We start from the raw sequence: 24,969 nt of genomic DNA, 5'->3' as shown, positions 1-24,969 counted from the left end.
TCACTTATCCGTTCTTCTGCCTCAGTTATTCTGCTGTTGATCCCATCTAGAGTCTTTTTCATTTCATTTAGTGTGTTGTTCATCATTGTTTCTTTCATCTTTAATTCTTCTAGGTCCTTGTTTAATGTTTCTTGCATTTTGTCCATTCTATTTCCAAGATTTTGGATCATCTTTACTATCATTATTCTGAATTCTTTTTCAGGTAGACTGCCTATTTCCTCTTCGTTTGTTAGGTCTGGTGCGTTTTTATCTTGCTCCTTCATCTGCTGTGTGTTTTTCTGTCTTCTCATTTTGCTTATCTTACTGTGTTTGGGGTCTCCTTTTTGCAGGCTGCAGGTTTGTAGTTCCCGTTGTTTTTGATGTCTGTCCCCAGTGGCTAAGGTTGTTTCAGTGGGTTGTGTAGGCTTCCTGGTGGAGGGGACTAGTGCCTGTGTTCTGGTGGATGAGGCTGGATCTTGTCTCTTTAGTGGGCAGGTCCACGTCTGGTGGTGTGTTTTGGGGTGTCTGTGGACTTATTATGATTTTAGGCAGCCTCTCTGCTAATGGGTGGGGTTGTGTTCCTGTTTTGCGAGTTGTTTGGCATAGGTTGTCCAGCAGTGTAGCTTGCTTGTCGTTGAGTGAAGCTGGGTGCTGGTGTTGAGATGGAGATCTCCGGGAGATTTTTGCCATTTGATATTATGTGGAGCTGGGAGGTCTCTTGTGGACCAGTGTCCTGAAGTTGGCTCTCCCACCTCAGAGGCACAGCACTGACTCCTGCCTGCAGCACCAAGAGCCTTTCATCCACACGGCTTGACGGTGGACTCTAGTCTCAACAGTCCTGTTAGACAGCAGTATGACAGCATCTAGTAAAATGTTATATTTTGGTGAATCACAGGCCCATTGGTAAATGCAGTCCTATCCGAAGGAAATGCCATACACTCCTTAACTTAGTTCTTTGATCCTTTATTTCCTTGGCGCTTGTCCAATTTCACTTGCTCATAGGGTGCGGTGTCCACAGGCCTCTCACCCAGGACTTCAGACCAGAGCTCCTAGTGTGAAAGGGCTGTGCTGACAGCTCTGCTCTGGGTGGGGTACAGAAGCTGCACACAACACTCCAAAATTTCCCCTATTTTGTTATTATGGGGAAAGCGTGTCAGAGTCCAGAGGAAATAACGATAGGTATTATATGACAAGGGACTTGACAAGATGGCTCGTGTGCCTCCTTTAAAATCGAACCATCGGAAGAGTTCATTGGACAAAGTTGTAGAAGGCCTGTTTTTCTGAACTTGACACGATGACCTTATTCACCAGGGGTATGTGTCATCCCCAGAATGCTTATAAATGCATGTTATTACACTCTGATGATTAGATCAAGTTATGCATGTATACTTTTGTCTTTAGCTCAAAAATAATAAAAAGGTCACTCATTTTAGAAGGACATTTTGGAAGCTCCATTGTAACTCACTATTTTCTTTGCAATTCCTGCCTAATGCAGTGACATTTTATTTTAACATGTGTCTTTTAAGTATATGTCTGAAAATCATAAGCATGCATGGCACTAGCCTCTGGATAAATTTACATGAATAAAATGGTAATATGACTATATGTGGCCTTCAGTCAGTAGCACTAATGAATGATGTTTATAAATGAGAACTAATACTTTTAAGCACCAAGCCATAGGGAACAGCAGCCCAAAGAAAGCCAAACTGTAAGTCATGACAGAAACAGAAGCATTCTGGGAAATATCACTTCGGCATTAACTTGTGGGAATAATTGCAAATGTTTTTGCTTAAATTTGAAAGGGTTCAGGAAGAGTTTTCTTTTTTAAGTTAGTAGTTTTTGCAATAAAAAATATATTTAGGGCTTCCCTGGTGGCGCAGTGGTTGAGAGTCCGCCTGCCAATGCAGGGGACACGGGTTCGTGCACCGGTCCAGGAAGATCCCACATGCCACGGAGCAGCTGGGCCCGTGAGCCATGGCTGCTGAGCCTGAGCGTCCAGAGCCTGTGCTCCGCAACGGGAGAGGCCACAGCAGTGAGAGGCCCGTGTACCGCAAAAAAACAAAACAAAACAAACAAACAAACAAATATTTAATTTTAAATAACATTTTAACAAGAATCTTGACAACCTGGTTAAATATCAAAGAATTAAACTAGATATATACTAAATATTAGCAAAAGTAAACCTTATTTAAAGAGCTGATTTCAAAGACTTCCATTTTCAAGCTGATTCTTCTTTCATTATTTAAAATTAGTAGAGAGACCGGAAACTGATTCTGGCTCACGTACTTTTCTCATTTAATTAGCAAGTATTTACCAAGTAGTTTCTATGTACTTGGCACTGTTCTGGAGATTTTATGATGGTAGAATTTCAAGGAGCAAATTGCTTTTCTTGGTGTGCCTGCATTGCCTGAAAATGGAATTGTTAGGACAAACCTCTTAAGATGCCAACAGCTTTTCCTACGTTTTTAGGAAAGATTACCAAGACCTCCCATGTTGGAACTACCTTTCATCTTACACAAATTCAGTAGGACACATGGCTGTTTCAGGTTTCTATCTTGGTGGTAGACATGTTTCCAGGGGAGCCCAGTTACATGAGTGAATACAATAAAGGAGGCTTTGATATCCAGTGGCCTTTCTACTAATATGCTTTTACACATATAGCTCAAGTTATGCCCCAGTTAGTCCCACTTTCCCTACCTTCGTAATCGAGGGCTGAAGACAATGGGAAGAATATGTCCTCTGTAGAGAGTATACTTGCGTTTTGTGAAGCCGACGAGATTGATGTGATTTTTGTATTTTTTTTTCTTTTTTTATAATAAAGTTGTAAATATGCAACTTCCTATTCCAATTTTCTGTTAGAACAAATTTGGAATTTCAAGGTTCTTGCTCTAGGGCATTGTAAGTCAGAGTAACTGAGAATAATCATGTTTGCTCGTTTATTTTTTTATTGAAGTATAGTTGATTTACAATATTGTGTTAGTTTCCAGTGTACAGCAAAGTGCTGTAGTTATTTTTTTCAGATTATATTGCATTGTAGGTTATCACAAGATACTGAATGTAATTCCCTGTGCTATGAATTCTTGTTGCTTATCTATTTGATGTATAGTAGTTTGTATCTGTTAATCCCATACTCCTAATTTGTAACCATAAATTTGTTTTGGTAACAATGTTATGTTTACTCCCTTCGGTAACCATGAATTTGTTTTCTATGTCTGTGAGTCTGTGGGACTGTCATCTGAAGAGCATAGAAACATTAGAAACGTTAACAGAATCATCCTATCGTGTTCTTAAAAAAGAAACAACGAATGCATTACTGATTTATGTACCCAATAATAATATCAAGGTTCTGATGGATTCCAGAATTTTCACTTTATTTGGAATCATGTCCAGTGCTAGGTACACAGAATTAGTTCTGTGCAGGCATTATTCTAAGAGCTTTTAATTTATTATCTCCTTTTATCCTCACAATAGCACTATAAGGTTGGTATTATATTTTCCAGAAAAGGAAACTAAGGCAATGGAGTATTAAGTGATCTGCCCAATGTCACACATCAGTAAGTGATTGAACCAAGATTTAAACAAAGCTTTTGCACAAAATGGAAACTTAACCTTTTTTAAAATTCATTCAGAGCAGCATTTACCACTGGCAGATAAGGTTTCCCTTCATGAAAGAAAAACCAGAGTTTACGTGCAGTCTGTACATTCTGCCATACACTAAAGAGCAGAGGATGCATGGATATTGGAAGGGACTCGTTAATCAAACAGATGTGGTTTCAATAATTAAGAAATCTCTTCGTTAAGCACTGGCAGTAAGTCATTGCAATATCTTCTCCAGCCTTTTGGCTATGATCAAGTGTAGAATATCTTCTCATTAGGATAATGGGGTTCAATAAAAGAGTGTTCCATCATTCCCCATAAGAGAACAGAGTGGAACATTTTACTAATGATAATCATTTAGTGATTCATTTTATCTTTTTCAGATCTTGTTAATTCATTATTGTACAAGGTTAATTCTTCATGCATTTAGATTTTGATCTTGACAAAATGCACTGGTCATAAAAGTTAACTTTTCAAGAGAAATTAGGATAGTTGAAATTAATGTTGGGGACATAATGAGTAGAAATAAGAAAAGTGTGGTTTTTTTGTGTGTTTTTTTTTAATTTGCTAGCCCAGAGAGCTATTAATTAAAGCATGATCTATATATTTTAAATGAAGTTGTTGGGAATTTTTTTTTTTTGGCGGTACTCCGGCCTCTCACTGTTGTGGCCTCTCCCGTTGCGGAGCACAGGCTCCGGACGCGCAGGCTCAGCGGCCATGGCTCACGGGCCCAGCCGCTCCGCGGCATGTGGGATCCTCCCGGACCGGGGCACGAACCCGTGTCCCCTGCATCGGCAGATGGACTCTCAACCACTGTGCCACCAGGGAAGCCCTATTGGGAAATTTTTGATGTATATTATTTTTTCTAATGATTTTTATGGCAAACATGATCAGAAGCAAATTAGAAATATCTGAGTTTTACATGTATTCAGCAGTAATATAATCTATTACTGAGCTCACTCCTTTGTATCACATGATTATCTCTGTAATAAAAAGCCATTAATAAGTATATTATATAAATATATATAATAAAAGCCATTATAAGTATAGTAGATCCATCAGAAAATTGCAAAATATAGAAATGAGGCTCCCCTTTTGAATTTTTGCATGTAATATTACCAACCAAAGTTAACAATAATTAATAACTTCGTATATGTCTTTTCATTACTTTTCCCCTATGACAATATTTATTTTATAAAATTTTACCCACTGGTAATTATAGTTAACTCACAATCTTCTATCCTGGTTATTTCAACTGACCGTTAGATCAACGGACTTTCCAGTCATATTCTTTATAATTTTAATGGCTCTAATATTTCATTAAGAAAATGAAATTATGTAATTTAGCTATATGCTTGTACTTGATAATTGTACCATTTCAAATATTTTTGCTATTATAAATAACCGTGCAACAAAAGGCTTTTGATATGATCTCTTTCCCCATATTTAGGATTTTATTTCTGTAGAAAATAATCCCCAGAAATGGATTTATTGAATCAAACAGTATGAGTATGTCTGAAGCGCCTGATATAGAGGTTCTGAATGCTTAGGGAGCATGGTTGATCCATCTGTGTAGCCTTGGCAGCTTGCATGGCACCTAATGTGCTCATTACTTACATTTTAAAGGTGTTAAAACTTTTTGAAATGGCATATATATGTGGCTGTTTTATCTGCATGGCTGTCGAATAATAGTCCTCTGTACTTGAATAGATTTTTATAGTTTTCACTGAACTTTCACCCATATTATCTGATTTGAAGTCTATGACATACTTGCAAGAAACACAAGGAAGAGAGTTTGATCATCACTTTTCAGAGGAAAAAAGTGAGCCTCAGAAAGGACATTGGCTAGAATTTAGTCTTCCTACTTGGACCAGTAGTAGTTTCCTTATATTCGATCTCTATGTGTATTTATCCTTTTGAGAAAGGATTTGAAATAAGTTGATTGTCATTGTCTTTTCCGTGAATAATTGTTTTTATTCTTTGGGGGGAAAATCCTATGCTCATTGGAAGTATTTTTGTCTTTTTTTTTATAATGCAAAGTGCATATCACTCTTTACCACCATGAAAGTTTTCCAAGTGCATTGCAAAAATAATATTAGCATTCTTTAAAGACTTGGTTTATATTTTAAAACAGAAATGAAAAGCAAAGAGCAAAATAATCCATTGAAATTTGTGTTAATATAAGTTGGGGGAATTTTTCTTCCTTTTCTTTTTTTTTTTTTGAAGTGAGCTATATGAGGCCAGCACTACAAAGTGATTCCCATGAATGTAGATTCTTAGAAAGTTGCCCTGGAAAGTTCTTACATAATGGTTTAAAATAAATGTGAACTGTTTTCTAGCTTTATAAATATAGGGATTTTGATTTAAATTTGATGGAACTGTTTATGTTTTCAAATTTAAATATATATTTGATAATATCCATCCAATATAAATGAGCATTCAATGGCACAGTGGGTGAAACTGTCTGCGATCGAGCTGAAATAACACAACATACAAAAAACATAGACGTTTTCTTTCTTTTTTTTTCTTTTATTCTTTTTTAATAAAATTTTATTTTATTGGAGTATAGTTGATTTACAATGTTGTGTTAGTCAGTTATACATATACATATATCCACTCTTTTTTTAAGATTCTTTTTCCATATAGGCCATAACAGAGTAATGCGTAGAGTTGCCTGTGCTATACAGCAGGTTCTTATTAGTTATCTATTTCATATATAGTAGTGTGTATATGTCAATCCCAGTCTCCCGATTTATCCCTCCCTGGCCTTACCCGCTAGTAACCATAAGCTTGTTTTCTACATCTGTGACTCTACTTCTGTTCTGTAAATAAAGCAGAATTTTATTCTGTTTTATTTCTTTCCTTATGTTTTCTTCCTTTTTCTTTTTCTATTTTTCTTAACCATATAAATTACCATTCTGATTTCGGATGTGAGATTATTGAAACCCAGAGAGAAAAGTTGCTTGTTCAAGTATATACAACTTTTAGGTATAATTGCTGGAATTTCAAACCCAATTTTGTTCACCTCAAACCGTACTTCCTCTTACTAAACAAAAAGGCAATAAAAGGATGATGATAGGAAAAGGTGAAAGTTCAATTATTATGATTATACCAAGGTATGATTTTTTATATCCTGTGTCACCTGTCACCAGTTTAGACTGCAAAATTTGCTAAGGATTTTAACTCGATATAATTAAAACATTTAGAATACAATGGAAACATTTTTAATGAAACTGTTTGACAGTGACTCATGTAAAAGAGTAAACTTTTTGATTAAACGGAGGTTAAATGGCTATCTATTAAGAAGATTGGCAAATTTCTGAATAGAGATAGGCGGGAGGTGAACTAGACAATTTCTAAGATATAAACAGTTTGTGACTCAGCTGTTTCTTAAATATTAATAGATCGACCTCTGGCTTGTTGTCTTTATACTTTATGCTCAGCAAGCCTACAGTTCAGCCATTTGACTACAAATCACCTGTAGTTTGTTTCAAAGCTGTTGAATCTCCTTTAATTTTTAAGATGTTCTCCTGCTAAAGATAAAATGTAGTGAGGGCATATGATATATCGGTATTGTGAGAGATTTCTTTCCCTCTCTACTCAATATCTACCTATCTAAAATATATACATTTACAGGTACGTGCTATTTATAGATACATATATACACATATGTATGCTTTCTATGTACATATATATCTCTACAGATACACACGTGTGTGTGCTTATGTGATTAAAATAAAATATATTCTCAAAAAAGAAATTATGAAAGTTTCTAATTATGTCTAGTATTTTTCTACAATTTTCCAGTGCACATATTGGTACATTCTTTTTAAGTCAAATCAGAATCCAGGGACAAAAAAATAGACAAGAGGAAGTCTCCTTATATATCATCTGTGGTACCATTCATTTTAAAAGCATGTTATTGCTCTTTCATGTTATGGTATATTTTTTTTAATTCCATGTAATTTAAAATACTATAGGAATGGCTTTCAACATTCTAGACTCAATTGTATAAAATTGAGACCAAAAAAGAAAAGTCAAAGTACATAGAAATCATGTTGAATTTCATCTCTTGTACATTATTAAAGCAACATAGATTCCTTAGAGAATATACAAGCAGAAATTGATTTCTTTTTATATGGTCTTGGCAAATATTGTCTTAATACTCAGACCAGTTTCACCCATGTTTATCATTGAAAGTTTCCATCTTACGCACATTTATTTGCCAACTTTCCTTTCTCAGCCATCACTCTACCATCTGGTGTTGCTTTTAGACTTATCTATAATACTAAGCGGTGGTAGAAAGGGTGAGTAAGATATAGGGTGAAATTCCATGGAGATCCAGATGTTTGGAATCTTTATGAAAATTCAGTCTACAAAATCTTTTTAAAATATATAAGCTTAATAATTTATTTTTAGGTTGTTATGTGAGAAAATATCAGCTGTGACTACATTTATTCCTTTTTCTGTGGACACATAGATAAATTATTTACAGGCGGATCTAGTCCAAGACAAACTGGTGGTGTAGTAACTGGCTCCCCTGCTTCCAGCCAAGACCTAAATTTTATTGTCCCTGCAGTTTAATATCTCATAGTTTCATGTTTTTCTTTTGTTTCTTTCATCCCAACCACCCATGAAAGCTTGTATTCAAAGCCTTCTTTCTCAGAACCTGATAGCACCTTCCAATGGTATTTCTCCTAGAAACATTTTATTTTAGTAGGAATCAAATTCTTAAGGAAAATGGATAAAACCCTGGGACAAACAGATGTGTTAACATGGAGAGTTAAGCCTGCAATAAACAATAAAAGGAGCAAAGTAAGGTTAAAACATGTTTCCCCTTCCAGGAGAAAATAGTACGTCAATTAAATAATACCTTTTGATGTATCCTTCATTGCAATTTTTGCTGTCCTTGGAAATAGGAATAAAAATGCACATCAGCTGACTACCATTTGTCTTGCACACACCCTATCATGGCTTTTATCTGAGAAAGAAAATTAAATGATGCAGGTTGTTAGTTGTTTTTTTTTTTTTTTTTTTTTTTTTACTGAATCTCCCTGACCACAATAGTTATGCTGACCTTGACCGAATTATCTCCATGTACTAGTTCTATTGCTGTGCCATAGAGCCAAACAGTATTTCTGCAGGTCTTTTTTAGAATTCTTGGGCAAAATGTGTAGCAGATGTAGGCAGGGGTTAGGAAAGAGATGCTATTTATTCTGCTCCTGTAGTTTTGGATGGAAAATACTTTTTAGGTGATCTGTTTCTAAGAAGTGCAATTTTTGGGAAACCACACATCATATTCTCAAAATTATTTTCCTTTTTCTCCCTCAAAATTTATTCTAATCATCTCAAAGTAAAGGATTATTCTCAAAAACAACAGCAAAAGATGCTGCAGCTCACATTAAATTTGCTTCTACTCCAGGAGAAAACTACTTCCAATTTCACAAAGATAGTCTTTCCTCCATTATATCTGGATTATATAACCCAATTTATAGAAGGAAAAAACCCCAGAATACGATCTCCTGGAGTATTTTGGGGGGGGGCATTCTCCTGCAATGGGATTGGACTCAGCAGTTCTAGGGTTTGTGCTAGTTGGAGATGTAACTGGAGTTTGTGCCTGTAAACCCCACAAACCTCCCATCCTAAGAGATAGGAATAAACAGACATGTTTAGTCATCCAACAAACATGTGTGTAGCATTGGTGTTGTGTTGGGGACGCTGCTAGGCATGAAAATTCAGAGATGAATCAGACACAGTAGAGAATGTCTGCAATCGACATGATATTATATCCTGAACAAGGACAGACTGTAAATGCATGCTTGAATATATGTGCTCTTTTAAATCCAGGAAAAATATTTTCCACATGACCCATGGTGGTACCAAAAAAAATGAATTGTTATTGGTGTACAGTGGCATTTGTAGATATTAGAAAACTCAAATGAAGAAGGGAACATTGCTCTGCCACGAATGCACGATGTTCATACTTCTCTTCGGAAATTACTGTGTCACCTCCAGGGTAACTTGCGAGTGCATTTTCATACGATGTTTCAAATAACACCCACCAATGAGTGGAGCTTAGAAAAATGTATAAACGTGCATATTCTTCTGTTCTGAACAATAAGAAATATGGAATGTCAGGTGATGAGCTAACAGCAAACACAAAATTCGAATCTTTTTAGGTTAACTTGTGACGTAGTCAGAAAACGTATCATGGAAGTGTAACTGTGCAGAGTGCATCTGGAAACTGGTTTATTGAAGCATTCAGATAACGCAGTGCTATTTATAGGAGGCTCTGTTATAGATATTCCTGCAGTTATTACAGAAGGAATTCTTGTCCTATGGGGTCTCCAATTCAGACAGGCTGCCTTGGTTTCATAACACAGGTTTATTTGCCATATGGTGGTGGATTTCTTTAAAGAGAATATACTTAGTAAAGATCTAAAAATGATTATGAGTATGAATAGAAAGTGGGCAGCTAGCTGAAGGAATTCTCTAGATGTCTCTAGTTGACATGCATTTTTTTTCCCAAATTAAACATCAATTTGAAATTCTAGAGTCTAAGTGGATTTTCTATGAAAAAAAATAGGTGAAAGGAATATTGTGGTCTACTCCATTGTTTACACAAAGGCAGGCAAGAGATAATGCAATATTTTCAACTACGTACACAAACTAATTGTATATGTTTATATACCTAATAATGTCTCATGTTTTAATTAAGATAAATTCATCATGAGAAATATGAAAAATATCAAATAGTCAACTCCAGTATTGTTTATTCAATTATATAAGTGAAAGAAACTAATATTCCTATGTGAGTTTAAAGTTTAAAAAGCATTTTCTTTTATGTAATTTTGTGGAACTCTCCACTAATATAGTGATATGCTTGGTGACGTTATCTTCTAGACAAAATTAGTTGTTCTACCCCTATACACCCGTGTCACTTTCTTGTGACATTTATATCTCTATTACAGCACTGAATACTGTATGGTAGGTATCTGTTCATGTTCTATCCTTTTCTGAGCTCTAAAATCCCATCCAGCAAGAGATGTTTATTATCTGCATCACTCCCCCCTTCCCAAACTTCATCTGTAAATATAGGCTGCCTACTGATGCTTAACTTTATTAATTTTGATTTAACTACTATCTTACCTAAGCTAAAAGTGAGGCTCTAAGACATTAAGAGATGCAGCCGGGAACACATAATATTGAGAGGTAAACCAGGATGCAGTTCTAGGCATCCTTACTCTAAATCCCCAGCCTGTGCTTTTACTCTCCATCTTTCCCTATCCTTAGCCTATTGAAATTATAGAGCTATAATATAAGGAATATTATAATAATGGATATAGAAGTATTTAAAAATAGCACTAAACTTTTGTGTAATATACATATTTGTTTATATGGCGATTTTAAATAATCTTTATAAAACAAATGTTTAGTACTATCAAAAATATTAATTTTACAGGACTGCTCCCTAAATATAGATCCAGGTTCTGACTTCTAGTTATTTCTAATCCACCCCGCCATTCATCTACTTTCCATTTTAGAGTGTGATTGAATAAAGTCATCATAAAGCAAAATTCCTTTCAACTGTGATGATAAAACAAGACCAGCCACTTGTGCTAGGAAAGCAGGAGGAAATGAATGTCAATTCTTGAAAATCTGGGGATGTTCAAATGAGCAGAGTTGGAGGCATATCTCAGGCTTTATTGACAAAGGAATGCAGTGTCATTATCCATTACTTACAATGGCTCATTTAGATCACAATACGTGCTTCCAGCGCAGAGACAGAAATACGGTGCAAAAGAATTTTCTTTCAGTGCTTTGCTATCAATTCACGCCAGCATTAAGAGATCTATATTGTAATTTTCTTGAAATACTTTGACTTTCTTTGTGTAAACAAGAAATGATTAAGCAAGCACCTTTTGGATAGTAAGGAACACGGTAGCTTTTTAAAATTTTGTACTCTCATGAGCATTTTATGACATTAGAGAATCCGGGAATGTCAACCATGAAAGGGACCCTGAGGATTTTATGTCCCATACGCCTTCTTTGTAGATGGAGAAACTGAGATTCACTGTGAATATGGGATTTGCTCAAGATAGTTGGAGGTTGAATAGAAATTAGAACTCAGTTTTTCTAAATTCAGGTTTGGAGGCCAACTTGTGTAAAAATGTAGGTGTGTTGGGAAAACAGTGTGATGGTTTCCATGAGACTGCAGCCATCTCTCCCTTGTGATGGTCATGAATATATATGTCTCATTTATTTTTTCACTACTATGGCTCTGCGTCTTATTTCAAAATGTAAAATCAGCAACTTTCGTCATCTCCCAGTAGCTGCGTGAACTTTACAGAATTCTGTGAATTGGGTTGTCTCCATTTCCTATTTATTTCTGATTGCATTGTTTTCTCAAGATGCATTTTTTTTTTCATCTGGAATTCATTCTCTGGGAACCTCCCTCTCTAAAAAAGCTTAAAAACCAAGCAGTGTTTATTTTTTGGTAATTTTCCCTGTACTTTTACTCTGTAATTTCTCTATTTAGAAACCTTTGATTGTTCCCAATTCCCTTCTGCAGCAGATTGAAAATTATCTGCTTAGTTTTCAAGGCTCGGTACACTACTTACTTTCAATCCCTGTTCTTTACCATTTCCCCAAATGTACTTGGCATATTAATCAAACTTAATTTTGGAACCTCTAATTAGTCTCATTTCTGGGCCTTTGCTTGCCTGTGGTTTCTCTTTCTTCCTCCCTGTGGAAAGTGTAAGATTTCCTTTTAACTATTAAAAATTCCTAAGGTTGTAGGGCTTCTTTTCTCATGCCCAGCAGTTTGTGTAAAGAACCACAGAGATGGAAGAGCTTCTCCCAGGACTGGGTCTCAGCAGCCCAGCTGGATTCTGGTCCTTATTTGCCTATAGCTGGCAATCTTTTTGATTTTTCCTTCCTGATCTGAATTTTCTGGGCTTGACTTCATCCTGTCCTTGCCTATGTAAGACCAGAGTCATGCTTCAGACCCTGTCTGCTTGTCTCAAAAACCTCCTACTGGTGGCACTCCTAGTGAAATAGCACCATCCATTGCCATTCATGGCTGGGAATGGTGGCAAAAATGATCCAGTCAGTCTCCTTTTCTGACTTCCGTTCCATCTACATGTGTGTATTTGAAAATAATTCTTTTGTTTCTGTTTTCTTTTCATTTGGTATGGGTTTTGCCTTTTATAGAAACCTTCTGAAAAAACAGTTTTGTTTAGAATTTAAACATTGTCAAAAAATATATATCGAGGCAAGTGACTTTCTTTGGAATAGAATACATTCCTGGATATCAATACAGCATGTTTTTCCTTTTAGATTTGTCCCAAGTTCCCAGGACATTTACTTAGTGGTGGCATACAGAACTCTTATACAAGGGGCCTGGTTCTGAGAGGAAGAGTCAGCAGTGACATTAAAAGGATTTCTTCCTCAACTAGGGAAATTTGCACGTGCTTAAAGCCAAAGACATTAGAAAGGACAAGATAAAAAACAATGTCATAAGAAGAAAAAAAGGTGAGAGAAAAGTCCATCAGAAGTTGGAATGGACAGGCATTAGTGCACAACTGTTTACCGTTATGAAGAAAGGTACCAAGTTAGCAGAACACCAATTAAGGGAACTGTACCTGCTGGAGAAATCTTATTCAACAGCAAAGTATTTTGGTGAAGGAGACAAAGTTTTGCAATTTAATATGTAGATATAAAATGAAGCACTGGATAGTTTTGTCTTAAAGAAGGCCAGTGAGAATCTGAAGGGTCTTAGGGAGGTTTTATAGGTGCTGTATTCTTGGCTTTCTCTTTCCTAGTTAAGTAAACTTTATTGTTTCAACAAATGAATTACAGAACCTATGACCAATAATTTTAGTTAATAGCCTAACTTTTAACTAAAGTAAAGGTATAATCTCAGCATATGCTCTTAAATGACTCAACTTCTTGTTTCAATAAAGAATTCAGGCAAATGAATCCAATAGCATATTTTATAGTCTTTACTTGGTGAAAGACTTACACTACTGTCACGCACATAAGAAATCTCAGTAATTTTTTCCTCTCTTTTCTCTATTACTTCACACATCCTGTAAAACCAGCTTCAGTCACCTTCCGAAATATCTTTTGCATTTTTCCCCTCGTATAAGCCCACTGCCACTGGCTTCTGTTCACCTTCGTGCAACTTCTAATTTACAATGTAATATTCTGATTGTTTCCAGAACATACCTCCAAGTCTCCTTCACCCCGCTGCCAAAGTTTTCTTTCTTTTAAAATATAGATATGATTGGATCATATCCCTACCCTATTAAGCAAAACATTTCAGTGGTTTCTCAAGGCCCACAGAATATAACCCACATTTATAGCATGGAATTCACTAGCCTGTGAAGTCTTGGATAAAAGATACCTAGATTTAGGGCTTCCCTGGTGGCGCAGTGGTTGAGAGTCCGCCTGCCGATGCAGGGGACACGGGTTCGTGCCCCGGTCCAGGAAGATCCCACATGCCGCAGAGCGGCTGGGCCCGTGAGCCATGGCCACTGAGCCTGCGCGTCCGGAGCCTGTGCTCCACAACGGGAGAGGCCGCAACAGTGAGAGGCCCGCGTACCAAAAAAAAAAAAAAAAAAAAGGAAATGCACAGATGAATACATGAGTCCTATCTATTCATCATAGTTGCTACAAAGGAAAGGAAGTAGGTTCTCTGAGAAAGAAAGGAGACAGACTAAATGTAGCTTAACGTATGGTAGAGTTGGAGAAGGTCTCTTCTCCTGTCATTTAAGATGTGATAAGTTATCCAAGAGAAAATTGGGAAAAGAGCGTGTCAGGCAGCTGTAATAAGTTGTTGAGGTTCTTTTATTTGTTTGTTTTGTTTTGTTTAAGATTCTGTTAGCTTGTGTCTCTTTCCTCCTTAAAGACAGTAGGCAGTCCTATACTTATGCCTTTTTGTGATACTGATTCCATTGCCTGGAATGTTCTTGTCTTTCATTTTCTATCTAATGAATTTTTTCTTATCCTCCCATGTTTTCGTTAAATATGAAAACATCAAACCGTCCTTACCCCTGACAAAAACCTGTACATGGATGTTTATAACAGCGTTTTTCATATTGCTAAAACTTGTAAACAATCAAGGTATCCTTCAGTAGGTAAATGGATAAAGAAACTGTGATACTTCCAGACAATGAAATATTCTTTAGCACTAAAAAGAAATGAGCTATTAAGCCATGAAAAGACATGGAGGAGAGTTAAACATGTACTACCAAGTGAAAGAAGCCAACCTGAAAAGGCTACATGCCCTGTGATTCCAACTATATGACATTCTGGAAAAGGCAAAACGATAGAGACAGTAAAAAAAAAATCGGAGTTTGGGGGAGATGAATAGATGTAGCAAAGGGTATTTTTAGGGCAGTGAAATTATTCTGTGACACTACAATGACGCACGGATGTCATCATAATTTGTTCAAGCCCCCATTAAATGTGTGACATGAAGAGTGAATCCTAAAATAAGCTATGGATTTGGGGAGATTATAACGTGTCGATGTAGGTTCATCATTGGTAACAAATGTAACATTCTTGTGAGTGATGTTGATAATTGTGTTGGAATGCGGGTGTATGGGAAATCTCTGTACTGCCCTCCAGTTTCGTTGTAAACATAAAACTGCTGTAAAAACCGGTCTTATAAAAAACGCAGAGTGTTGGCTGAGCCGGTCTCCCGTGTCTGACGCCTCCGCGAGCTCCATCTCTGTGGTGATGACGGTGAAAACCAAGGCTGCTGGGGACACCCTCACTTACTCCAGGATGAGGGGCATGGTAGCAATTCTCATCGCTTTCATGAAACAGAGAAGGATGGGCCCGAACTACTTTATTCAGAAGATTGCCAGTAACTCCTATGCATGCGAACACCCTGAAGTTCAGTCCGTTTTGAAAATCTCCCAACCTCAGGAGCCTGAGCTCATGAATGCCAACCCTTCTCCTCCACCAAGAAAGCGGTCCTGAAAAAGAAGGAGGAAAAGCATAGTATGTCAGAGCGGAATGTTCTCCTGAAGAACGTGAAACACTCTTTCCTGGTGGGCCTCTACTTCTCTTTCCAGACGGCTGACAAGCTGTACTTTGTCCTAGACTGCATTAACGGTGGAGAGTCGTTCTACCATCTCCAGAGCGAGCGATGCTTCCTGGAGCCACAGGCTCGGAGCTATGCTGCTGAAAGAGCCAGTGCCTTGGGTTACCTGCACTCTCTGAACATCGTTTATAGAGACCTAAAGCCAGAGAATATTTTGCTGGTTTCACAGGGACGCATTGTCCTTACTGACTTTGGACTCTGCAAGGAGAACACTGAACATAATGGCACGACGTCCACCTTCTGCGGCACACCCGAGTATCTTGCACCTGAGGTGCTTCATAAGCAGCCTTGTGATAGGACCATGGACCGGTGGTCTCTTGGGGCCGTCTTATATGAGATGCTGTATGGCCTGTCTCCCTTTTATAGCCGAAACACAGCTGAGATGTACGACAGCATTCTGAACAAACCCCTCCAGTTGAAGCCAGATATTACAAATTCTGCAAGACACGTCCTGGAGGGCCTCCTGCAGAAGGACAGGACAAAGAGGCTTGGTGCCAAGGTTGACTTTATGGAGATTAAGAATCACGTCTTCTTCTCCCTAATTAACTGGGATGATCTCATTAATAAGAAGATTAACCCAAATGTGAGTGGACCCAGCGACCTGGGGCACTTTGATCCCGAGTTTACCGAAGAGCCGGTCCCCAACTCCATCGGTCGGTCGCCCGACAGCATCCTCCTCCCAGCCAGCGTCAAGGAAGCGGCCGAGGCCTTCCTGGGCTTTTCCTACGCACCTCCCGTGGACTCTTTCCTCTGAATGGTCTTAGGGTTGGTTGCGAAGCATTTTACGGGCGTTTTTGAAATGTTTTAGTTAGCCTTTGGGCAGAGCTGCCAGCTGACAGGACATCTGAAAAGAGAATTTGCTTTTTGGAATTTGGAAGCTTGCAATCTTGGCAATCTTATTGCACACTGTTTGCTGGAAGCTTTTCGAAGAGCACCTCCTCCTCAGTGAGCTCGGGAGGTTTTCCTTATTCTTCCTTCCAATGTGGTGCTATCTCTGAAATGAGCGGTAGAGGGCCGCCCCAGGCAGATGCAGTGGTCTCATTCGAAGGAGGACGCTGTTCAGAGAAGGAGCTTCTGAACGTCTGTCCGGGCCGTGATAACGAATCTTATGAAACGTGCCTTTTCTGATGAGATCGTGTTAGCTCCAAAGTTCTTCCTGTTGCCCAGTGTTTCCGTTCTGTTTTTCCTTGTGGACTTCCTGTGTGATCGGCCGTATGAGTGTGGTATGCTTGCTCACAGAAGGACTCAGTTATAAGCATCAGTGTGACACTTGCAGGACACTACAATGTGGGACATTGTGTGCTTCCTCCATATTTGGAAGACAAATTTATGTGTAGGCTTTTTTTTTTTGTAAGATACAGTTAATAACTAAAATTTATCGAAAATGGTCTTGCAGTGACTTGTATCCAGATGCTTAAAGAAGCATTGCTGCTACAAATATTTCCATTTTTAGAAAAGGTTTTTATGGACCAATGCCCCACTTGTCAGTCAGAGCCTGGTGTTTACATTGTTTAAAATATCACCTGTAAAATGGGCATTATTTATGTTTTTGTTTCTTTTTTGCATTCCTGATAAGTATATGTATTGTATAAAGAAAGTCTGTACATTGGGTTATAACACTAGTATATTTAAACCTACAGGCTTATTTGTAATGTAAACCACCATTTTAATGTACTGTAATTAACATGGTTATAATAATGTACAATCCTTTCCCCCCTCCCTACCACACACCTTTTTGTGTGTGTGATAAACCAATTTTGGTTTGCAATAAAACCTTGAAAAATATTTGCAGGAAAAAAAATACATTAGGATTTATATACACTACCAAATGTAAAATAGATAGCTAGTGGGAAGCAGCCGCCTAGCACAGGGAAATCAGCTGGGTGCTTTGTGACCACCTAGAGGGGTGGGATAGGGAGGGTGGGAGGGAGGGAGGCACAGAGGGAAGAGATATGGGGATATATGTATATGTATATCTGATTCACATTGTTATACAGCAGAAACTAACACCATTGTAAAGCAGTTATACTCCATTAAAGATGTTCAAAATAATACATTAAACTTTCACTTCCTTTATATTAAATTTGGTAAAATATCACATTTTCTGCTCTAAGGACTTAAGACCTTCGAAGGTTGCTAAAACCCAACTCCTTCCAATCCCCTCCAAGGACCTACAGGCCCAGCCTGTCCCTCACTCCCCATCGTCTGTCTGGTCTGTTTCCTTTTTGTTTACCCCACGCTTCTGCTCCTTCCACACTGGCCTTCATGTCCATCCTGCTCCTGGTCTTTCTTACTTTTATTTCTCGCCCTGAAACCACCATTCCACAGATATTAGGAAACCTGATGGCTTGTTCCCTCTTTTCCATGAAATCTGTGCCCCAAAATGATCTTATCAATGAGGGCTTCTCGGATGCCTCATTGAAAGGACATTCACTCACCCCCCACCAACCCCCAGTAGGTAGGTACCCTCACGTTCTTTCCCTGCTCTATTTTCCTCCATAGTAATTATCACCATCTGATACACTGTGTATTTTTTAAATGTGTTATTTATTATAATAGAAAACTCTGTGTTTTTCCCGGCTGCATACCTACTGTGGGCACTTTATAAATAATTGTTGAATGAATAAATGAATGCATATCATCTTAAATTCATAATCACTGAGCAGTTATCCTTAATACTAGTTATTTTTCATATCTTATTATAGAATCAATACATGTTATTTGAAGAACATTTCAAAAAACGTAGGAAACAGGAAAATAAAAGTCACAATTATCATCATAAATGTGACATTATGGTTAACATTTTGGTTTACGTATTCGTTCAGCCATTTTCTGGTCTATAAATATAAACTTGATAAAATAGGGAGTATAGCATGAGCACTGTTTCGTGGCCCTTTTTTCTTTATCTGAACATACTGTAAATATTTGTTAATTAATTAAACATTCCTCAACAGCTTCACTTTATTGACTGTCTAATGGTCCACTGTCCACTTTGTACCAAATCAAGTGCATGATCCAATCTGACGTGACCTGAGTCAGGAACACCAGAGGATGTTTATCTATAGCTCTTCAGTTAATTATTTAAAAGTGGAAGTGGGTTAAGTAGACTAGGAAATAGACTTGGTTGTCAATAAGTACATTGCATCTTATTTGTGAATACTGTCTTTGAATTAACCAGTAAATGAAACTAGAGGGTCAAAAACCGAGACGTTTACCAGTGAACCAACAAATTGCAATACAGAATAACCTCATCTGTAGGAAGATTGCCCTTGACAGCTAGAGTCCTCAAGTTCATTTAGGCATACTGCAGTTGACCTTGACACTCTTCAAATTATTGCTTTATTAAAAGTGCTAGGTAGCTCTGCCTCCTTACAAGACTAGAAGTTAAGTTAAAAAAAAAAAAAAGGAAAGGGCACTGTTCACCATTCTTTTAGAGATTAAAACCTCTGCCTGGCTCCAGGGCAAATAGTTGATGCTATTTTTTTTTTTTTTTTTTTTTTTTGCGGTACGTGGGCCTCTCACTGTTGTGGCCTCTCCCGGTGCGGAGCACAGGCTCCGGATGCGCAGGCTCAGCGGCCATGCCTCACGGGCCCAGCCTCTCCGCGGCATGTGGGATCTTCCTGGACCGGGGCATGAACCCGTGTCCCCTGCATCCGCAGGCAGACTCTCAACCACTGCGCCACCAGGGAAGCCCAGTTGATGCTGTTTCTGAATACCATTGCCTTTTTTTCATGAAGCAATATGAATTAAATTTCACAACCTTTTCTATATTACACAAAGGGTAAAAGTTGATATTATTTTTTGTGATAGGATTTATTTCTCTGAAATTAGAAGATCGACTTAGAGGAGACAAAAAAAATTTTTTTTAAGCCCCACAAATCTGTTTTTTTCTAGTATTAACAGTTCAGTAGATAATTTGAAACTGATTAATCTGTTAAACCATATTTCAGAAACATGCTGCAGCTGTTCATTGTCCAGCAGAATCTGAACTACAGGTCTTGAGGAATTCGCCCTTGGACCATGCAGACCAGACAGTTTCCTATTTGATTTATAACCATGATTCTTGCAACGTGACTGATTTTCTACTTATACTACCTTAAATTTTTTCTAATGTAGCTATTGGACTAAAAAAAGGCAGAATGGAAGAAAGTTAATCTGACTTTTTTAGATAATGGCATTGAATCTATTCGTTATCAGATGCTACTGTACTGATTGTGTTCAATATTTTTCAAAGTATATGAAGATCCCTACTGTATGTTCTATTTTCCATATTTTGAGAACGTATTGAAGTCCCCTTCCTTCCAGAAAAATCACCGTATAGCAGGGTGATCAAAGTATAAACAAATACTTATCACAGTAGATTGTCAATGATACAGGATGAAAGTGTTATATTCGAAATACCAAATTCTTATGTTCTTTTGAAAACGAAGAGCTCTCTCAGAAAAGTCAGTAACTTCAACTCTTACAAAATTCATTTGCTGGAGCCAAGTTATTTTAAAAGTTCTAAAGGCATGTACTGATGATATAGAAGAACCCTCAATATAACCCAAGGGTTCAAATGACAGGTCATGTTAAGGTGGTAAAGATCAGAGAGATGCTGTCTCTCACGTGGGATACAGCCAGGAAGATCTACACGTAACATCATGGGATAAAGTCAACTCTCTCTGCACAAGCACTTTTTAAAATGGAAAAATGCAGAAGTGTCCATTAGATAGATAAAGTGAATACATCTCGACAGCCAAAACTAGGAACGATTGTGGCTTCCTCACATTTAGGTGGATTTATTACCTCTCATTGTCGGTAATTCATTGATGCAACAGCCTTTTATGGCATTCGTGCTGTATGCCAGGTTCTTAGGCCCTGGGAATACAGGCTCAACAGGACAGGCACATGCCCCGTTCCCATCGTCCTTACTACCCAGTCAACAAGTAATAAACACATTTTTAAAGAATAAACAGTCAAGGTAATTTTAGATTGTGATTGGTGCTGTGAACAAAATAAAACAGTGCAATCCATTGAATAGCAAGTAATGTTTGGGGCATATGAAGGTGAAAATTGAGTTGGTGAATTTAGACACTGGCCAGAGAAAGAGAGGATGGTATTTGAGTTGGGGGCAGCCTGGAAAGAAGTCAGCCCTCTTTAGACCTGATGAAGGGAATTCTAGCTGGGAGGCAGGGAAGGGGGAAAGGACCGTGAGAGGGAGTGTGCTTTCTGTGTCTGAAAAAGAGAAAGGAGAGTGAAATTAAGAGCTTAGTGACCCAGAGGAGAAGAGTGAAATAAAATAACACCAGAGATCACTCAGGGCCAGACCACTGCAGGCTTTGGTGGAGTTGGGATTTCATACTCAATGCGAGGGGAAGCCATCAGGAGCAATGGCCAGGAATAATCTGATCCCCATTTTTAAAAGATCCATCTGGCGACTGTGAAGAAAATGGATTTTAAAGGGATAAAGTTCGAATCGGGAAATAAGTACCCAATAAATATTTATTACATGAATAAATGGAATAAATTTGATGTACTTTGCTGAATGTCGTACTCATTGGATGTAGTGTAGGCATATCAATTGAGTGGCTGATTCTGTATGGTTTTCTCTGAGAACACCTACGTACAACTGCAGGAGTCTCTTCCTTTTAGTTGAAAGGTATGGTGTGGACAGAAGATATTGAAATTGCTGCGATATCATGGTATAGGGTATCGCTTCAAGTAAGTTCCTGGGATCCAAATGGGAAGTGGTAAGAAAAATCTGACCACTTCAATATTATTAGGAGATCTGCACACCTAGAAGTAAATCCAATGCCACATATACAAATGTTATCCAAAGTGAATCTGGAGATGCTGTGACCTTGAAATTGTAGACCTCGAAATCATAGGTCTTGTAATCAGGCACCGCTCGGTTTTTGTCCTGGTTCTATTATTCTTTAGCTATGAGGTCTCAAGCTTCCTCATCTGTAAAATGGTAATGATACCTATGTCAAAGGCTTACTAAAGTAACTCACTGAGAGAATTCTCTTGGAATATTTACTATATTGCCTGCCACATAAGTACTCAATAAATGATTGCTATTACTATTTCTTTATTGGTTGATTTTGGTTTAATGGTCTCTACTGTTTATGCTACTGAGATGGAAGAGGGACAGATGCCTCGTTTAACGCATGGCTACTGCAATGCGTATGTAGCACGTTGGGCTGTGTCCCATTGAATAGAAAATGAACCAAAAAGTAAATAGAGTCACCTCCATTGACTAGTAAACAGGAAAGATTCAGTGAGAAGAAAAAGGGGGAGATAAAGTTTCCTTTTTTCACTTAATGATTTTCATTGCATACCAGGTAAAATATGTCCACTCAGTTGATTCAGTTCTAAATCCATTATCTTTAACTTTTCCCTAAATTAGCATTTGATGGCAAACTAATTGTGCTTCTCTTCATGACCTCTAAGTTCTTTGTGGAGTAGGTAAAGGAAACTAAATCCATTCTTCCATACATTGTATGAAAGGACAATTAATTCTCAACTCAACTACATAATCTGTTTTACCAATGAGCTAATACTCTTGCATTTTCTGTGCAGAAGTTTAACCCTGCTATGCAGATGCAGATATAAATAATAAAGGTCCCTATATAAAATTAAATACACAAAAACAATATTTTTTTATTTTAAAACAGAAGGCAATATTTGTATGGGAATTTCTGTGATAGGTCAAGTATGCTAAAGACCAGATGGTAAATGTTCTCGCCTATTTAAATATATATGGGAGATGAGTTGGAGTCCTTGGTGGTTTTGCCCGAAGGAGGAGCAAACATTTTTCTAGAATGTTCCTATAACACGGATTTTTTTAACCATTTACTTTCTATTGCTATAATGTAAAAAAATCATAGAAAAACTGACCCCAAACTAGACATTTGAAGTAATGGAAAAACTGAGGAGAGTCTGGATAAGACAGAAGCTAGTCATCCAAATTCTGGCCCTTAGGAATAAAATCTCGATTTCTTTCTTCCATGTGCTAATATTGGGAAAACCTCAGCCTAATACTACCTTTGAAAGTCACAACTATCCCAAGAAAATATTTATTAGACCAGGTTAAGTTAAAATAACTGAACTTGAAAAAAATTATTTAAAAATACTGGAAGAGAGGGCTTCCCTGGTGGCGCAGTGGTTGAGAGTCCGCCTGCCGAGGCAGGGGACACGGGTTCGTGCCCCGGTCCGGGAAGATCCCGCATGCCGCGGAGCGGCCGGGCCCGTGAGCCATGGCCGCTGAGCCTGCGCATCCGGAGCCTGTGCTCCGCAACGGGAGAGGCCACGACAGTGAGAGGCCCGCGAACCGCAAAATAAATAAATACTGGAAGAGAAAGTCTTATTTATACTTCCTGTACTTGCCATACATTCAAGGAATAATACAATACTTAAAATACATCTGTAAATTATTATTAAATTTGAAGACATTTGGCTTCCAGATAGGATTACACCCTTTCCATAGAGAGAAGTAATTGGGGTATGGGATTTCCACAGATGACAAGTGGAATGAGCTCGCTTTGTTTCGGTTTTTTAATAGAATGCTAAAGTTAGCAAAGTCCTGAGGTGAAAAATACAGAGACTATTCAAGTAATGCGTGTCAAGGAAAGAAGACAAAGCACCATGTGTCTGAGTGTATCAAGGCAAAATACTTCTGTAAGCAGCAGCCCAAGTTTATAGGGAGTAAAAATAATGGATCTGCCACAGCTGTAAAGAAACATTGTGAAGTTATTGTTAGTGCTGTCATCCCTCCTTCCTTCCTTCCTTGTTCTCTCCTCTTTATTTAGAGGAAAATTAGAAAACACACACACACACAAGGAATCATAATCTTGGGAATAAAGTCTCTAAAATAAAGAAGTACTAGATCCCATACAAGTCTTCTCTTGGTCAGAGTGTGGAAACGGATACTTCTTATACTTTGTGAAGAATTTAAGGGGTGATATTAACCTCCGTGATGACTCAGGAAGCACCTGAGTCATGACTTCAGTCTCCTTTTCATTCAAATCCTGAAACTCTCCACTAGGCTAGACAAGAAACACCACCTTATTTGTCCAAAGGATTTTCCGCTGTCTTTGAAGCAAAGTAACGAAAAGCATGCTTTCTCTAGGAAGTCAGGGAGATGGTACAGAGGATAGCATCGTCATCAGTAGTTGGGTACACAGGTAGTTGCTTTCTCAGCTGGTGAGGACAGCAGTTGGCTATGTTTGGGCAACTGGGTGAGCAGACAGAGCATCAGGAAATCCAGGAGCAGGAAGCACGATACAGTCCTGGAGCATCGAGACGGGACTCCAGACACTGAAATGAGCGTCAGGGGAAGAGAGACCATCTCTGCAGGAAGTGAGATGCTACTAGGGAATTAGCACAGACGTTCAGCTTGGATTTGAAGATAGTTTTGGCCATAAGGAGCAAGGCAGGAGGCTGTAGATTGGAAACAGAAGAGTTTAGGGGGAGGTATGGCCTCTGAAATTTTCCCTGACAACGGAGAGGAAGGGTCATAAAACCTGAGGCAGGAAGAGTAATGTAGCTCTAGCTTCAAAAGTTAGGAATTGAATGCACAGGATGTAAGGAGACCATTGAGTTATGTATTCCCCTGAGAATATGCCTTTTCCAGTTTGTTTTTTTTTTCCTAAATACGAATCGAAGATATTGCTAGAATTTCTGTCCTGATAGCACTGCTTGGTTTTGGAGTCCTTTGCTAGTCTTAATTGTTTTCTGGGTATCCGGCTTGTATTTCCAAATGTGTGATATAAAACATGTATTTAAGTGCTATACTTTTTAAAGATGTGTTATGAAAATTTTCCAACATTATTTTTCAATCACAGATACAATTGAATGATACTCTGATGTCAATTACATCAGTTCTGAAGTCATTTGACCTTGCAAATTCCTGCCCATACTGCTTGCCAATAGAGATCTCTCTTGGCCACACTCTCGTAGGTGAAGGGCAACAGCCGTTTCATCTCTCTTCGCCAATCATTTCCTCTGTTCCAGCATGATTCGTACAGAATTCTTACAGCTAGTCTGAAGACTGACTGAAATTGTATGAAAATAAAACTCAAGGCCCACCTGCTCCTCTAGTTTTCATCCAAGATTCCCTGGAATGGGAGTGCACTGGAGATCGAATGTTTGCCATAACTGTGTGGCTGTAGTTTTGGAAGACATCCTAGTATGGGAAAATACAATCCTAAATTATTTCAAATGTTAGCATTCTCTCCCTCTCTACTACTACTACTACTACTACTATAAAAATTCTAACTTGATTTCCTTATATT

At 38.0% G+C, this 24,969-nt stretch overlaps 2 protein-coding genes and 1 pseudogene across 2 annotated transcripts in view; all 3 read left to right on the top strand.

Moving 5' to 3' along the window:
- Positions 1-24,969, top strand: part of CNTNAP2 (contactin associated protein 2) — a 2,098,245-nt gene that overhangs the window by 586,262 nt on the left and 1,487,014 nt on the right. The window lies entirely within an intron of this gene.
- LOC116759895 lies at positions 3,802-3,974 on the top strand (annotated as a pseudogene).
- Positions 15,281-16,486, top strand: LOC116759483 (serine/threonine-protein kinase Sgk1-like). Its single transcript, XM_032643308.1, is given in 2 exon segments — positions 15,281-15,550; positions 15,553-16,486. Coding segments are annotated over 2 exon segments (1,122 nt in total). The 5' UTR covers positions 15,281-15,321; the 3' UTR covers positions 16,446-16,486.

The sequence above is a fragment of the Phocoena sinus genome, chromosome 9, assembly GCF_008692025.1.
Source record: "Phocoena sinus isolate mPhoSin1 chromosome 9, mPhoSin1.pri, whole genome shotgun sequence".
Taxonomy (NCBI): Eukaryota; Metazoa; Chordata; class Mammalia; order Artiodactyla; family Phocoenidae; genus Phocoena; species Phocoena sinus.
The sequence above is the reverse complement of the archived record's forward strand: the minus strand, read 5'-3'. Positions and strand labels throughout refer to the sequence as shown.